This window comes from Myxine glutinosa, chromosome 7 (assembly GCF_964187855.1).
Source record: "Myxine glutinosa chromosome 7, kmMyxGlut1.1, whole genome shotgun sequence".
Lineage (NCBI taxonomy): Eukaryota > Metazoa > Chordata > Myxini > Myxiniformes > Myxinidae > Myxine > Myxine glutinosa.
In genome coordinates, this window is record NC_136267.1 from 100,229,828 (window position 1) to 100,248,062 (window position 18,235).

At 47.3% G+C, this 18,235-nt stretch overlaps 1 protein-coding gene across 1 annotated transcript in view; it reads right to left on the minus strand.

The window, feature by feature from the left end:
- The window catches only part of LOC137413381 (galactosylgalactosylxylosylprotein 3-beta-glucuronosyltransferase 1-like), a 134,269-nt gene extending 116,678 nt beyond the window's left edge, over positions 1–17,591 (minus strand). Inside the window, 2 exon segments of the mRNA XM_078782041.1 lie at positions 17,221–17,333; positions 17,577–17,591. Of these exon segments, the coding sequence (XP_078638167.1) occupies positions 17,221–17,332 (112 nt within the window). The 5' untranslated portion in view covers position 17,333; positions 17,577–17,591.
- Positions 17,592–18,235: the final 644 nt, after the last annotated feature.

An 18,235-nucleotide genomic window follows, 5' to 3' on the forward strand; every position in this document is an offset into this window, starting at 1 on the left:
GGAGGCAGAAAGAAGAAGAGGAAGCTGAAGAGCTTACCTGTGGTCCCACCGCAGTCCTCAAACCTGTTGAAAATAAACTCAAACAAACACGGATTTAAAATGTACAAAAATAACGAAAGGATATATTAAAAGAAATGCCGATAACAAGAAACACGACGGTAAACTAAAATCCTAAATTGAGCGCTCCATCACCAGACTTAGAACACGGACAAATGGGGAGGATAAACTGGATAAAATAAATTATGTGTGTGTGCACTTATCTCAATCGGCTTGAACCTCGTCAGGAATAGTGTCGGCCCCAAACTCACTGTCCGGACGCTGCGGTGTTCGTGGCGGGAAGAAGGCTGCAGTCCGCTCGTTCGCACCCTGCTAGGCCTCGCCGGGCGGCTCGCTCACCCCGGCCTCGTCCCACTGCAGTGGCAAGCCGTGCCCGTCCACGTGGCATCCGCTCGGAGAACCGCAGTTCCCGGGCTGCGGCTCCTCCCTCAGCCTCTGCACGTCTCCGATTGTGTCTCTGAACACGGTCGGTCCTAGCACAATCGCGCGAGGGAGAAGAAGCAAGGGAGCAAGAGGGCAAGAGCGAGGAAGGCAAGGGCGAAGGCAAGGAGCAGAGGGCAAGAGAGAGAAAATGTCGGTCCGAGAGTTCTTTTAACGTGGGGTCGTGACGTCATCAGCGCTTCTCCACCAATGCCCGCCGGCCACCATCACCTCATCCAGCTCTCCACCAATCAGTGTGCCGCTTCTTGCTCACCCTTCTTTCACAAATCGATGAGTGTCTTCTTGCTCCGCCCTGGCCAATCAGTGAGTACCTTCTTACCCCGGCCTTCCTGTTGGTCAACTCCAGCCCAATCACTGTCCTTCTGGGCTTGGCTCTCAGCCTGCCTGAGCTCTGTGTGCCTGCCAGGCGATGTAGATGGTGGTGTCCATCGGCAGTGTTCAGAACTGTTTTCCGGTTGGTTTTATTATTTAGTGTGGTTTAATTAACGGGCATTTCCTGCACTAGTGTCTATTGCGGTGCCATAAAGGACAAAGGATGTAAATCACATAGGGTAAGACATACAAGGGATAATTTATCTTTATGCCCTAAGCTAGTTAACATGCCCCGCCCCCTCGTGACGGGACAGATATACACTTATCCGACATTCGGCTCAACAGAACTTATTACATGGTGATGGTTCTAACCCGACATCTGGAGCATGCTAATTTATACAAATCTACCTGACTCTACATATCACTGCCTACCCCACAGACATAACATAGCCCCCCCCCCCCTCCCCTGGAACTGTAGCCCCGCGAGGTTCATTGCAGGCTCTACCATCCCAGTCTTACCACATACTGACTCACACTTAATTAACCTATGAAATAAATCAGGAGAGCTGTGGGAAGTGAGCCAAAGCTACTTACCTATTCTCCTTACCGTTCTACCCCCTTAAGCAACCATGCAAATATGTACAATCATGGAATCCTTGGCCCTAACTCCTGGGGCAGGAAGAAAAACAACAACACGCAAAAACCTATCATAACCACAAAACCTATCCAAAACTTGCAAAAATTCAAATACTCCAAAAACATTTATACAACCCCTTCCTATAGACCGCGTCCCCTGGTGGGTGCCACAAGACTCAACGTTACCTGTGGGGCCATCCCAATGCACCCCAAATTTCCGCGGGCCCTGTCCTGGTGTTGCAGGTGAGTGACATGGTTCGGTAGATTTCTCCCACAATCATTCACACAAACCCATAACCACTCATACACATTTCAAAAGTCATCAAAACACCAAAACCATTACGCACATATCACTCCCCCCTGCATGACCATGGCATAGATGTCAAAACACATGTGTGTGCATTTCTACTAGGCAGCGGGGAGGTACCGTACAAGCAAGATGGTGGGGGTGCTTCAGGCTGTGGTGCCCGCAGTCCCAAAAACCAAGTCAACCGACTTATAAGTTCATTGCCCCCCTCCCCCTTTCCCTCTTGGCCCCATGACAGCCAAACAGCTCCTTACGCTGTCGTCCTGCCAGGGGGGTCTCCACACAGCAGGCCTCAGGCTCGCCTCAGGCTTCCACACAGCCTCACGGGTTGCCGGGAGTCTCAAACCCCAAGGCGCCCAAACAGACCCCCACCACCGACGGGCTCCCAATTTCCAAACACCACTGGCTGCCAGGGGTAATTACCGCAGAGGGGGCCGCAGTCACCGCTCCTCCAGAGCTTGATCCGTACCTGTGGACACACACCTTCCCACCCACTTAAATCCACAAAAACATTTCCTCCCCCACTGCCATTCAATTCTCAACCACATATTTCCAGAGAAGATGTCACAAAAAGATGTTTCCAAAAGTTGCTGCCATGGCCTGCTTCCATGTGAAATCCCCATTCACATTTTAAAGTTACAAACACATTACAATAATCACTCTGTCACTCATATTTCAATTTCCATCCTCTCGAGCACACAAAAACTCCATAACCTCTACACATAAACAAACACCACCCACAAGACTCTTTGTGGCACACATTCCAATCCCCTCACCGACCATGCCATCACTCTCACCCACCCCCTACTCCAAATTACATGTCCCAATTTCCTCAGGCAAGTACTAAACCCTGGGACAGTAAACATCAAGTCACTCACCTCTACCTTGATGTGCAGGTATTTTCCAGTTGGTCAGGTCCGAGTGCCATCCACCCTATGAAATCCCAAAATTTGTCCCATTAGGCCTGTCAAATTTTTCAAAATTTCCTTTTATCCCACTGTACTGGCAAGTCACTGCGGCTCCTGTGTGTGTGTGTGTGTGTTTTTCATTGTTGATTGAAAATGATTGAAAATGATTGAAAATGAGCGTTGACCAAAATAACAGGTTTATTCTGCGGAACCCGATACAAAGAAACGTGACAATAAAACCTAATTCTAAATTGGGACCTCAAGAGAGGCCTCCTACGGTGACCTTTACTAAACGAATACATTTCGCTACGACAGCTCCGCACCCCTACCGTGCAAGGACGATCGGGACAAGCTGAGCAGCCGAAACGTCAACATGGCCCATGAGTGTCCATACGGGTGCGACCCACCATCCATCCTTTGGCACCCCCCTGCGAGGAACACAGCCGTACTAGCCCCAGCTGGCCAATGTGGTGAGCACCTGCTGCTAACACTACCATTCCCATGAACCTCAGCCCTGGGGGGAACGGTTGCAGTGCGTCGCATCCTCATCACATCCCCTGCACCGCCCACATCCCCCAGTCCACACAACTGCAGCCCCCAGTGCCCACCCACACATGACCATGCCCAAGGTCTAGTTGACAGCCATGCTCCCCCATGAGACTCATCCAGAAGACATGGTCCACACACCTCGGACACCCACAGCACCACACTGTCCTCCAGACTACCCAACTACATCACCACAACCCCGCGTCCCAAATATTGGCACCATTGCCCCCGCAGCCAGTTGAAGGCTGTGTCCTAATCTATCAATTTTTTATCCCAGCCTCCAACACTTTGGTCTAACACACCTGGATCAATAATGGTGCCACTGTGCAGTGTCCACCATTCCTCTTCACAAAATTCACCCTTAAATTTACATCTAACCCTCAGATTACCCATGCCAAATATTTTCCACAACTCACTAATCTCACCAAAGAAGGGTGCTTTTCCATACACATGCCAGCCGAGCATGGCCCATATGCTCGGCTCGTTACAAATTTCCAGATTCCATCCCATGGCTCTGTTCCCAAGCTGAGAGTCCACACATCACAGTGGAACATCTGTGGAAGATCATGCTCTTACCATCATGTTCCACCAATGGCCCAATGATTGTCCAGTGGGCTATAACCATCCCTGTCCATGCGGATCGACCCGCGTCCATAGACCAGCACAGCATGGCAGGTCATCACATACTGGCTGTCCCAGAGTCTCAGGAAGAGGCTGTCAAACCGCATGCCCGGGCGGTCACCACATCAGGCCCATGTTAGCCGTCTGTGGTGCCGCCACCAAAGCGCGGCCCACTATACCTTCCCCTAGTGGTTCTCATGATGCACCACACCAGGTGCCTGTGAGGAACCACCTCAGAACCCACCCTCTCCCCCAGAGGTCTTAACCCCAACCCCCACCAGGGTCCGGTGACCCAACCGGCCTGAGACACTCGCTCGGGCTGCACCCCAATGGACAAGGGACTCCACACTCCACCAGACCCCCCGTGGGGCCCAGATCGTACCATGACACCCATGGCCGGACCCCACATCCAAATCCTGCCAGCACAGCTCCCCAGCCACCTGGCATAACCAAATTTCTAAAGGGGCAACTTTTCCCTGAAGGCCAACCCCAATGACCTATACTGGTCCGAATTCCGCAGCCCGGGGACCAACTCTCTCCAAGGCTGTTCCAAATCAAATTCCCATTGAAATGTAATTTTCTTTTTTCTTTTAAAAATTTTCACCACCTGTGCCAAACCGCAGCTGCAGGTAACAACTCCTACCACAGGTTGTTCTGCCCCTCCCTGCAGCTGTTCCACATTCCCTATGGGGACCAAATCTTCAGAGGCTCTATCTCCCGACTCTCCAAGATCCAAATCCAGCTCGGAGCCAACACACTCCCCCAACTGGTTATCCAATTTCAGAGCCTCCGTTACCAAATTCGTGTGCATGGTGAGGGTCCCTTCGATCACTTCAACCGCCTCCTCGGACCGACTCACCTCCTCCCCCAAACTCCTTTGGGACTGGTCAACCCCTACCTCCATGGGACTGTCCCAGGTCTCCAGCCGCTGTCACATCATGCTCATCATCATCCCCCATCAATTCTGGCCCCGACAGGCCTTCCCCAATAAATACCCAGTCCGGCTCCATTACTCGGACCCCCCCCCCCCCTATTGTTACCCCCCTCTTGCTCTGCACCACTGCACCTGTGCAGCAAGGACTCCAATCCATCCCCCGGTTGAGTTGTTGTGACATCCACCCGGCCCCGATAGCCTTCCAGGTCACCATGTGGGAAACATTTGCCAATTAAATTTAATTCGCCCCTATCTACCTGTGGACACTCCCCATGTACCTGTAAATTTGCAGTCTCCCATTTTAATTTGCTTGCCATTCCCGGCTCCTGAGCCCCGTGCACATCTGCATGGGCCGTACACTCTCCCATTGTCCCAGTTAACTCCCCCCGTTCAGATTCATTTTCTGCCACCCTTGGCTTCTCCTGGGTCCCATGTGAATCATTCCTTCGTTCTTTCTTCAATTCTTCATTCATCCGGGCATCCATTTTGTTATTAAATCTCCTCATTTCTCCCTTCAATTCCCTCTTCATTCCCCTCATTTCGTCCTTCAATTCATTACTCTGAGCTTTCATGTCATTTTTTATTTCCCTCATGTTGTTATTCATTCACTCGTTCATTCCCTTCATCATGTTTTCAATTGCGGCCATGAAAGCTATCGGGACCGTCTCTACGGCGGGGGTATCTCCATCGCTATGCTCAACCCCAACGACCTCCGACCCACTTCCAAGGCTCTCCGCATCCTCCACCCGTTCTTCCATATTGTGTACCTCTTCCATCCGTGAAGAAGAGGTAGCTTCCCCGAGCGGACTTTACCTCAGAAACCGATTTAGATTTTAACTGACGCGCCGTTCGCATCCTGCGCACCGATCAACTATGCAAATTTATTGCCTCCGACTAAAAAAAAATTGTTTCCAAATTCTCCACACTCCTTGACACCAAATTTATAATAGGGTTCAAATCCCACTCCTTGACACCAGTTGTCCCGCAAATCCCTCGGTTAATACCGTAGGACCGCGGATGACCGAAACGGACTTAAATGTAGGTGATGATCAATGCGGATTGAACTAGAAAAGTGCGGGCGGAAGAAGGAAGAGGAAGAAGTGACTAGCGCTTACCTGATGCCCCGACGGCAGCTCCGATCCTGGAGGAAATGAACTCAAACGGGAATCCGGGGTAAAATGTACCAAAATAACAGGTTTATTCTGCGGAACCCGATACAAAGAAACGTGACAATAAAACCTAATTCTAAATTGGGACGTCCCCACACAGACTTCAAATACGAGACAAAGGAAGAATGAATAAAATTAATGTCTCATCGTGTACTGGTGAATGCGAGCTTATCTGTCTGGCAGTGTAGCGTCGTCATGAATCGGCGGCTCCAAGCGCATAAGCCCGCCACGGCTCCGATGTCGGCAGGAAGCAGGCCTCGATGCGCCCCTCGTCGGTCGCACACGAGGTCCCGTTCGCTCACAGCACCGAACCTTGCTCCCAGCACCAAAAGCACCACAAAGGACCAAAAGCACCGCGAAGATTCAAGGACGACGCCAATGACCACCAGGGAGGAACACAGGGCAGAAGAACCAGCCAAGCCGATCACGGAACACGTGAAGCACAAGCACCGAACCCAGGACGAAGAGCCTTAAACTCAGAGCTGCCTCACAAATCAAGAGTGAAGAGCGATCTCCAAGAGTCCAGCGCAGAGCGAGCCAAAAAGCCCGCGAGCGAGACGTTTTGTCACTTGCCCTGTGACGTCAGTTCTGGCGCGTTCCCAATCCGTTCTGCCCTTCTTTCCGGTATTTCCCGCCTTCCAACGTCACCAGCCCTCTTCCTCCAACTAGCGACCTGTTTCTAAATGGTCGTTTGGCGCATTCTGCCCTGATTGGCCGAATCTTCGCGCCTTCCGCCTCAACCAATCACCCGTTCCCTGGGCGTGGCTATTGCTGGCCACGATGCTCGTTGCTAGGCCAGCTGGTGGTGTGGCTGGCTGCGGCCCCATGCGGCGGTGGCCCGATCTGGCCTCCTGCCTGTTCTCCTCCAAAGTCATTGTGTAAGGGAGGGGATTTAATTAATGTGTGCACTAAGGGACATATCTAGGTGTCTATATGAGTGTGTTGCCATAATGGACACTGGGTTGGTGACAGAAGGAAGGACAAACGAAGGAATTTTATCCATAATCCCTGTACTACTTAGCACGCCCCGCCCCCTCGCGGCGGGGACACAGATACGACTTATACCGACACGCGGGCTACACACAGAAATTACAGGTAGATTCCCTATCATGACAGTCGAGTACCTACCGATTCAGATCTACCTGGCTCTAGATATTCCTCTACCCTCCCCCCCCCCCAAACCCCCACCTCCCCGACATAACAATATTTTTACATCTGGTAGAGGCTGTTGGGCCGTTGCTCACATGAAAACGCCATGATAAGCTATTTATAAATGGTGACTTGACGTTTGTTCAAGGAGGAAAACCCCTTTGGGGAGGTGGGATAGTATTGGTATTAATATTGTTTTGTAATAACATTAATATTATGCTTTATCATTAGTTTTGTCATTATTGTGAGTTTTGTTATTAGAAGCGGCCTTGGAAAAATGCCACGATAAAGCTAACTTAACATGGATATAAACCTCAACACGCAACCCCATGTTTTTGGGGTTTTTTTGTGTACAAGATTGACGCTCGTGTAACATTGACGGCAATGGTGGGAAAAACCCGCTCGGGGGAGAAAACCCCCTTGGGGAGGGGGGGGGGGAAATGATTGCGCTACAGCCTTCATTGTGTAACACTTAGTCATCCTGTCAAGTTTGGTTGAGATTGAATAAGTAACGACGGAATGTATCGCGGGCAAAAAAATCATCACACAGACAGACAGACAGAGACACCAAATTGCGTGTTTTGGTATGATTGTAATGAATATGTATGAAATGAGCGTTGAGATACTCCCATGTTCGTGCTGGCCTGCACTTGGATCAACAATTTTAAAATAACTCGGCCAACTCGAACAACAATCTTGTTCCAAGCATGCAACACATTTTTCTGACATCAGATATTTTCTACTGACACAACAGCTTTTACTTGCTTGACAAAAAGCTTCTTTTTTTGGGGGGGGGGGGATACAAGATCGAGGCTCATGGAAGAGCTAACATCAATCACTTTTTTTTTTAAACGGACACACAAAACATACAATATCGGGAGCGGGAGACAAGATGGGGAGAGAGAGGGAAGCACCAATTTACAACAGCAGAGAACAGGGACAACGGAAGATCCATGGGAGAAAACCCCCTTGGGGAGGGGGGGGGGAATGATTGCGCTACAACCTTCATTGTGTAACCCTTAGTCTTGGGGGGAGGAGGCATGGGAAGCGGGTGGGGGGGGGGGGGATGGTATAAAACACATGGACACTGCTAGAACTTCCAAGGAAAGAAAGAAGTCAGGATTTCCAAAAAAAAAAGTGGATCTGGGGTGAATTAACGGGGGTAGAAGAGATCAAGGTTTTGGATGGGGGAAGACAAGAGATGGTGGTGAACAGCTATTTTAAAGACCTGGAGGAAGGAGTGAGATTGAAGAGAGTGAGGGAGTTTGTTCCAGAGGCGGGAGTAAAGAGGAATGAAGGAAGGTGAGCAGAGAATCTTGATTTTGGCAATTTCACCAGAAGAGGGTTACTGGCAGATCTTGTGTGACCTGTAGGAATATTTGGGGGACAGATCACAGATAGAGCTGGGGGAGCTAGGCCAGATATGAGTCGGCAGAAGACAGAAAGACCACCTACCTGCTTGCGGTGAGTGAGTGAAAGGCCCTCGGAGTTAGCTTCATCGCGGGAGATTAGAATGATTCTGAAAGCTTTGGTTTCAACAGCGTGAAGACGAGCTAGGTGTGAGGCAGGAGCACCAGCCCAGAGGGGAGAACAGTATTCCATTGAGCTGCAGATGAAAGCCTTGTATGTGGTGAGGAGCTCAGGTGTGCCAAGGAAGGACTTCGCACGACGGAGGATGCCCAGTCGGCGACTGGCTTTGGAGGCCAGCTTGGAAATGTGGTTTTCCCAGGAAAGATCATGGCAGATAGTGAGACCCAAAAGCTTGAGTGACAGAACTTCTTGGAGAGGATTGTTCAGAAAGTAGATGGGAGGGTTGTCCAGTCGGTCTTTTCGGAGAGACATAGAAAGAGTGTGAGATTTGTCAGGATTGAAAGACATGTTCCACTTGTTTGACCAGTCTGTGATTTTGTCCAAGTCTGCAAAGAGTGAGGAGGCTGCAGACTGCTGATCTGAGGGAGGAGGACTGGAGCGGCAGAGAGTGGAGTCATCAGCAAAGAGATAGAGAGGATTTTCAAGAGAGTCAGAGAGATCATTGATGAAGACCAGAAAAAACCACAGGGCCCAGAACACTGCTTTGGAGAACTTCAGCCTGAACAGGAAGGGGAGATGAGAGAAACCCATTCAGGGCCACACGTTGACTACAACTAGAGAGGAAGTCCACAAGCCATGCGTGGATATTTCCATGGATACCATAGGAGGAGAGAATGGTGAGCAGAGCGGCGTGCCAGACCGTATCAAAGGCAAGAGATATGTCAAGGGAGACAGCTCTAATTTCCTCTTTGGCATTGAGGAACCCCATCCATTGTTGAGACAGTAGAAGCAGCATATCCAGAGTAGAGTGACCTGGTCTGAAACCAAATTGATGATCAGAGATCAAGCCATTGGAGAAGAGGAAAGATTTGATATCCGAAGAAATGATGGATTCCATGACTTTGCTGATAATTGGGAGAACGCTGATTGGTCTGTAGTTGCAAGGATCTGTTTTTGCACATTTTTTGTATAAAGCGGTGATGTTGGCTGATTTTCAAGCTGATGGCAGATGACGATGAGCAAAACAGAGGGTGAAGGGAACAGAGAGAGGGAGTGAAAGAGCGGCAGAACAGGATTTTAGGACCCGTGGGCTGATGCCGTCTGGTCCAGTTGCAGAATCATAGTCGAGGATTGACCGAAACTTCTCCACCTTGTCAGGAGAGAAGGACACAGAGTCCAGGAGCAGCTGGGTACGACTGGGTATGGTGGGTACAGAGAGGGATGGGTTTGGGACACAAGACTTTGAGGCAAACACAGAGTTGAGGCATTCAGCTTTTTCACATGCGGAGTCAGCTGTGTAGCCGTTTGAGGTAAGGGAGGGGATGGAAGGGGAACAAACACCAGAAACAGATTTGACCAGATGCCACCAAGATTTGGAAGAGGGAGACAGGTTTGAGAGTTCAGTTTTGAGAGTGGAGAGATATTATTTCCTGTTTCTCCTGAGGGTGGACACACACTTGTTTCGGGCTTTGTGAAAGGAAATGAGATTTCCTTCCATTGGATTTGCCTTCCAGGAGGCGAAGGCAAGTTGTTTCAGGGCAACTGCCTCACTACAAGATTCCATGTACCGTGGACAGGAGGAAGGGTGTGACAACTGAAGACGAGATGGGATAAATCTGTGCATGAGAGAGAGAAATTTACTTTGGAAGAATTCCCAGGCTGAGTTGATGTCAGAGGCAGTAGAGATGGGAGACCAGTCCAGATGATTGATGGCTGCTTGAAGACCGTGCCAGTTTTCCTGAGTGAAATGCCAGACTCATCGACGCTGAGGAGGCTCTCTGAGAATGGCCAGAGAGATGTCCACTTTAACAAGCACATGATCAATGAGCCGATTGGAGCAGAAGAAGAGTAGCAGACATTTGCAGGGAAGTTAGTCAAAACCAAGCCCAGAAGAGAAGATGCTCCGTTGACTGAGATCCAGGTCGGGAAATTGACAGATTGTGTCAGTCCCAATGAGTCGCAGAAGTCCTTTGCTGAGGAGCCATGGCTGGTGAGAGAGGTACCCACACCCAGCCAGCTGGCATTATGACAATTGAAATCACCACATATGAGGAAGAGAGAGTTGGGATGAGTTGATAGAAGTTGGTCCATATTATCAGACAGCGAGATGTAGATAGAGTCTTCACTGTTTGGTGGATGGTACAACACACATTTGAACAAAAGGTGGGAGCGAAGGGGAAGCCGTAGCCAGAGGTACTCCTGGGGGTGAGGTGGAGAGAGGGCAGTGCAGGGAGTGTGAGGAAGAGAGTTTTTGATGAAGATAGCACCAATTTGATTCATTCAGCTGCATGAAGAAGTAAATGTATTTTATTTGCCAGATGTCGGGTGCCCCTTTATATGAACTTTTCTAGAGTATTGCTTGGTGCTTCCTCAGAACAGAAGGGTAGTCCATCATGCACAAGATATTTTTTTGAATGCCCCTTATTTTGTATTGTTTGGCATTTTCTACAAGCTATGGAATGTCCCTTCATTTCTATAGTTTGCCACATAGCACATCCCATATAAAGGGGCCTTCTCTATGCCCCTGGCATTTTTCACAAGATGCATTTTAAATACGAACAAAATGCATTTGTTCATCGTACAAGACTTTATACTAGATAATATAAAAGATTTGAAAAAGTAAGGGGAAATTTTTTTTTAACCTCGACAGGATTTGAATCCACAATCCCCAGCTTTGGAATCTGATGCTTTATCCATTAGGCCGTTGAGCCAGCATGTCAGAATTAAAAATATATGTATATTTTAAAGGAGTATAAAGTGTGTATATATGCATATTTATATATATAGAACTAGCAAAAGTACCCGGCGTTTCCGGGTAACAATGAGTCGCTTCCTGATGGGAATATGATATACACAATCTGGGTTCTTAATCTATAGGGAATTTTAAAAACAGATCGCAAGTTCAATGGAGCAGTGCCGTATCGAGGAAAAATGACGCTCATGGCGAGATGTCAAATTGCTTCCCCTCGTAACGTCCCATAGGTCTTTGAATGGTGTGCGTGTATGTGTGTGTGTGTGTTTGTCCCCGTTGGTGTGTATGTGTGTGTGTGTGTGTGTGTGTGTGTGTGTGTGTGTGTGTGTCCCTGTGTGTGTGGATTTTTTAGATCTAAAGCTCAAAGGTCAAGGCTGCATAAAATCATCATTTTCATTTTGTATTTTTCAATACTGTTATGGATTTGGCCCTTCCGTGGTTGTGGTTTTCATCCACTTGTAACATTGCTGGTTATGTACTATTATTCTTATCGGGGTTGGAAGGAAACGGCGATTATTGTTGTTATTATTATTATTGTTGGTTCTAAGTATTATGGTTGTTGTGATTAAAAGGTTAAAAGCGCTCATGGTAAAAATGAAACAGGAAATCGGATCGTGCACCGGAAAACCTGGAGCGAAGAAGACGAGGTCGTGAGGCAAAGGTCGGGGAAGACGTGTGGCGAAGCTCCGTACCTAGCGTGGTCGAGCGTACATCGCGAGTGAACTTTGAGTCCTTGAAAGGAATATCATGCGATAGGTGTTATCGCCGGAATATGGAGGAACCTGCATAGTCAGGTATCAGCATTGAGGTTCCGGAGAATCCTTGCCTAGAGGCTCCGGCTCGAGTGAGAGCCATCCGCCATTCTGCCCCGCACGCTGCGTCCACCGAAGAAGGTTTTGGTATGTGGCAACTTTTCTCATCCTCCGGCCATCTGCCGTGGATGTGTGTGTGCGAAAGCGGCATTTGAAGGTTACACGGCGGTTCGCTGATTGAATGGCGAACGTGTACGTCGGCGCGCATCTTTGGGGATTTTCCATTCTACCGCGAGTTTGCTGGGTGTTGGACCACGTGACTTCTGTGCCGCTTCGACCGCCTACGCCTCGATTGATCTTGATCGGACATTGTTCCCACGACCACTGGAGCGAATCAACTTCGCCGTGGAGAGTTATAGAGACATTGGGGAGTGCCGTGAGTTTGAGATAAGTACTAGATAAGATGGTACCATCTTAAGAGATTTTGATTGTCTGGATTTGTTATCGTTATTGGTGATGTTATTCCCGTGTGATTCTTTATATATTATTGGTTTGTTTATAACCATTGGTGTGGTTTCCTTATTGAATTCGACACGGAATAATATATATTTTTCTGCCGTGGCTCCTCCCGGGGTTCGGAGGTATACCGAGACCAGAAGGTCGGGGAGGAGCACGTAATAAGACTATTTTCGTTATTTTGAGCATACGGAAGAAGAAGAAGAAGATGTCTGAATAAAAACGGACATGTACGGCCTTTGCATTTTCAGATGCTTTCTGGTTTAGCAGTTGCAACTGGACCTACCCCCACCATTCTCCCCCCTCCCCACCCCCCACTCCACCCATTTATTTCATTTCCGCACACAGTTAAAAACCACAATGCGTTAAGCTCCACAAACTCTTAATCCGAACCGATCTTCAAAGTTCCAACTTCAGAATTGACTCCAACACTAACAGTTACAGCAGTCCCAACTACTAAAAAAGTGTTCTTTGCTAAAAACGTTTTATTCAACAAACGTGTCTCCGAGCAGTTCCCATGGAAGTAAGAATTAAGTTAAAAACGGTTATAAAGTTCAATTTTAAAAAACTAACCCCAGAATGAGAATCACAGCCTCGCTGTAATAAAAGATGGCAGACTGCCATATTGGTAAGCCAACACATCAGGTTTTTTTCTTATGAGCACCTCGTTAATCATTTTCAAAAAGGGTGTTGTAACACACCCAAACACCCAGTTTACATCCTTGCAATCTGTTGGAGGTCCAGGTGTATGCATGCAAAGTTTGGAGCCGCAAGGTTTATTAGTTTTGGAGTTATGGAGGAAACAGACAGACAGACGGGCACTGCCTTTTATTATTATAGATACACCAGTAGAAGCCGAGAAACGAATTTTCACTCCTCATTAAAGTTGCATGCAGAGAAACTGTCCCAAAAAATGGAAGGGGCGCTTTGCGCCTCCCTTGATTTCCATACAATAAGCAATTTCATCTATCTATAATTCCAGTAATCTCTGTGTGTGTGTGTGTCTGTGTGTGTGTGTGTGTGTGTGTGTGTGTTTGTCTGTGACCGCTGTTTCTCGACAACTACCGGTCCGATATACTTGAAACTTGCTAGGTATATTGCTGGGGACCCGAGGATGTGCCTTTTCAAGGTTTGAAATTAATCGGAGAAGTAGTTACCGAGCTATGGCGATTTAGCCGTTCGCCGTTCGCTTTGGCTTTGCGAATGGACCAAACCATTTCATGTAAATAGAGGGGGGGGGGGGGTTCTGTGGTCGTTGCGAATGGACCAAACCATTTCATGTAAATAGAGGGGGGGGTTCTGTGGTCGTTACTGCCACGTGGTTTCAAAGTTTTTTTTTGTTGTTGTTGTTTGCACGCATGCTTTTTGCACGCACGTACGGGCACCCACGTACGGGCACGTCCTAGTCTATCTATAATTCCAGTAATCTCTGTGTGAATGTCTGTGTGTCTGTGTGTTTGTCTGTGACCGCTGTTTCTCGACAACCACGGGTCCGATATACTTGAAACTTGCCAGGTATATTGCTGGGGACCCGAGGATGTGCCTTTTCAAGGTTTCATATTAATCGGAGAAGTAGTTACCGAGCTATGTCCAAAAAACGATTCAACCAATCAGAGAGCAGCGAGCTATCACGTGTGCCGAACGTGGCGAACAGACTCTGCCTCGGACGGCACATTTGAGAGCGTATTCATTTATTTCACGTTGGGAAACTCTGTTGGCGCTATGTTGGCGTTAAACTATGTTTTAAAACTAATTAAAACTAATTTGCGATTCTTTCGCTTTCCTGCGCGTTTGTGCACGCTATGGCGATTTCTTTACCAAACTCCGCAAGCCGTTCGCTTTGGACCAAACCATTTCATGTAAATAGAGGGGGGGGATTGTCACCGTACTCGCAAGCCGTTCGCTTTGGACCAAACCATTTCATGTAAATAGAGGGGGGGGATTGTCACCGTACTCGCAAGCCGTTCGCTTTGGCTTTGCGAATGGACCAAACCATTTCATGTAAATAGAGGGGGGGGGATATAATTTTAGATATATATATAGTACGGGCATGCCCTAGTATGGAACAATACTCCTAATGATGCTGAAATTCAGGTTTAAGAATAATTACGTTTTAAATACGAACAAAAAGCATTTTCTCATTGTGCAAGATGTTCATTTGCTCATAATTATTCAAGATGATATTTTAAAAACTTGAAAAAGTAAAGGGAAAAAAATATTCAACCCAGACGGGACACAATCCCCAGCTTGGGAGTCTGATGCTTTATCCATTAGGCCATTGGGCCAGCACGTTAGATTTGTGTAATATTTTGAAGAGTTATAAAGTGCGTATATATTTTTATATATTTATTTATGTGTATATATATATATATTTAATTTTAAAGCAAAAACAATAGCACTTATGTGAAATTTGTTTTGAAAGCCATTAACTAGACCAATTAGCCGATGTATATTCCAGGTTTCAGCTAGTTTCAATGTATAGTCGTTGAGATATGAGTGCCAACACATTTTGGGCAGACGGACGGACAGACACCAACGTAATTTCGAGGGTTTTCTAAATATAACTCAAGAATGCATAAACGGACGACTTTGCTGAAATTTCGAACATATTACCTCAACGTACAAAGCATCCACTCTAAAATTTGCAGCCGATTTCGTCTAGGAGAAGCCGAGAAACGCATTTTCAGTCCCCATGTAAAAGCTGCCTACAGAGAAGCGATCCCTTATATAAAGGGAGGGGTGCTTTGCGCCTCCCTTTGATATTGCTCTTTCTGATTTCTGTTCAACTTTGGTGGCCTTGGTTTTTGAGGCATCTAAATTTTCCAGAAAAAAAACCATCAACCGTCACCCTTGCTAACAATACCCACGACTAACCCACACAGACGGGTTGGGTAACAATACCCATGACCAACCCACACCCCTTCTTCCTCCCTCCTTTCCCCCCCTCCAAGATTCCCTCACAATGCCACTTCAACCGTCACCCAAGCTAACAATACCCATGGCAACCCCACACCCTTCCCCCCACTCCACCTTCCCCCCCACAATCCCCCTTCAACCATCACCCTAGCTAACAATAAATACCAATGACCACCTAACCTGCCCCCCCCCCCAACCCCCATCCCCTCACAATCCCTCATCAACCATCACCCTAGCTAACAATACCCACGACCACCCACACCTCTCACCCCACTCCACAATCCCATCACAATCCCCATATCAACCGTCACCCTAGCTAACAATACCCACGACCATCCCACATGCCCCCACCCCCCTCATCATTCCCAAGCAGTATCGGAATCCGAGCTCGCAATGCACCGTTTCTCTGTGTACCGTCACCGGCAGGATCACGGTGAGTTCACAATGTGACGTCACTGGCAATCTCGAAAATCGACAGTCTCGGGGTTTTTTCAGCACTTTGTGATTGGCAAAAAAAAAAAAAATTCCCTTCAAATTAGACCCTGATTAATGATTGCCGATGAGTTTTCAGAAGAAAAAAAAAAACTTGCGTTTGGGTTCCCCTTTAAGGGTCTTTTGGGTATTTAATGATCTTTGGGGTATTTTTGGTCTTTGGGATATTTTGGGTCTTCAGGGTCTTTTGGCTCCTCTGGTTCTTTTGGGTCTTCAGGGTATTTTGGTTCTCTTGGGTCTTCGGGGTCTTTAAAGGTCTTTGGGGTTGTTAAGGGTCTTTGGAATATTTTTGGTCTTTGGGGTATTTTAGGTCTTCGGTGTATTTTGGGTCTTCGGGGTCTTTTGGGCCTTCTGGGTATTTTGGGTCATTGAGGTCCATTGGGTCTTTTCAGTCTTTTAGGTCTTCGGGGTATTTTGGGTCCTCGGCGGTGGGGTGTTTTGGGTCCTTTGTGTACTTTAGGTTAAGTATTTCAGGTTACAATTGTGGGGTGTACTTTAGGTTACAATTATTGTAGAGTACAATAAAATATCCATTTACAGCATTATGAAAATACCAGTGACTTGTCATCATAAAAATGAATACATGTTATTCAATCCATTGCATTTGAAAGTTATTCGCCGATTGCAATTCTGGACGAAGTTCCTTGGGAACTTTGTCTCACAACCTTTAATGAACAAATTAAATCATTTTATCCTGTTTGTTGTGAAGAGTGGTCTGGAATCCCCTAACAATGAACTTCAACATAGGAGAAGGACATTTGGCCCATCAAGCGGGCGAAATGGTTGCCAACCTATGGTTGTTTGTCCATGCTCTAGCCTAACCTTTTTAAATGCTGAGCTGCAAGTAAGCAGCACGTACCATTTTGAAAGTCTTTGGAATGACTCGGCCAAAGTCGGCATTGACCTGCTGACCTCCCACTCCCAGAGGCCTCTATAGGAAGAACATTTCTACTTTGTAAAATGACTATACTGTACATACATATTACATGTAAACGTAGTACATCATTTCCTTCGCAGTATCGTTTATTGAACCCGGTGAATTTGATTCAAATTACAATTAAAAATGGCACAACTAAGGCAAAATTTGAAGCGTCGTGAGGTAAATTTTCCGACGTGTGTAGCCTGAGGCAAAATTTGAAGCGTCGTGAGGTAAATTTGCCGACGTGTGTACTATGTGCTTACCCCAGGAATCTTGGTTCCACAGTAGCAGGAGCAACATCCATGGTAGCGCGATCAGCAGACACAAACACGCAGCTCGTCCTCGAACCTTCCCAACGATGATCTCGGGCCACATTCTAAAATGTACTCAACATCACTCACCTCATGTATTGACGCTTCACGTTTCGCGCCTTAATACTCGTCACCCAGGCACCCTGCACTCCCCCGATTTTAATTAATATTATTAATAATTAATTAATAATATTAATAATATCTGCCCTAATAATAATCCCCAGTGCAAGTTTACCTCAGTTTTTCATCAAACCATTTGCTAGGACCGTATATCTTATTATCTACTACACCCGACCTCATAAACTCACATCCGAATGAACCACCTCTCCTCGTCCCACCTCATTAAATATTTCACTTTCCCCATCGTCTTGTAAGATTTTATATTCCCTTAATCACACCTCCAACGTCCCTCCGCCTCTCCTTTCGTAAATCTTCTTCCGGAACACTCCCATTCCTTATTCTAAGTCCCAACGTTCCTCCCAATTCCCCCCGTCCATCTGCCTCACAAGTTGGACGTCTGTGCAAGAAAGAGGAAAAGAGACAAATTATGAAAGGAAACGGACATAGACAATCAAAGATTTTAAAAAGCTGTGAGAAACGATAATTAAATGAGGATATATGTGGAGAGGTTTGGAGTGTGGGGTTGAAGAGGTAGGAGTACTTACGTAGTTTAGTTGCCGATTCTTCTTGATCCAGGTAGCGGCGAATAAGAGTGGGAGGACAGGAAGTACAGGGGGGTAAGGGGGGAGGGGTCAAGACAGAGTGAGAGAGACAGGAAGAGATGAAGATAGTAGTTAATAAGAGAGAGATGGGGAAGCAAGGCTACGGGGATGAGGAGAGGGCAGGGAAAAGCTGAAACGGGAGAGAGCGATGGGATTGTATGAAGAAGGAGAGTCCGTCCTTCGGATGCGGCAATGACTGTTGGAGGAGCGAGAGCGTGTGGAGAATCAAGGATGAGGTGGGGGAA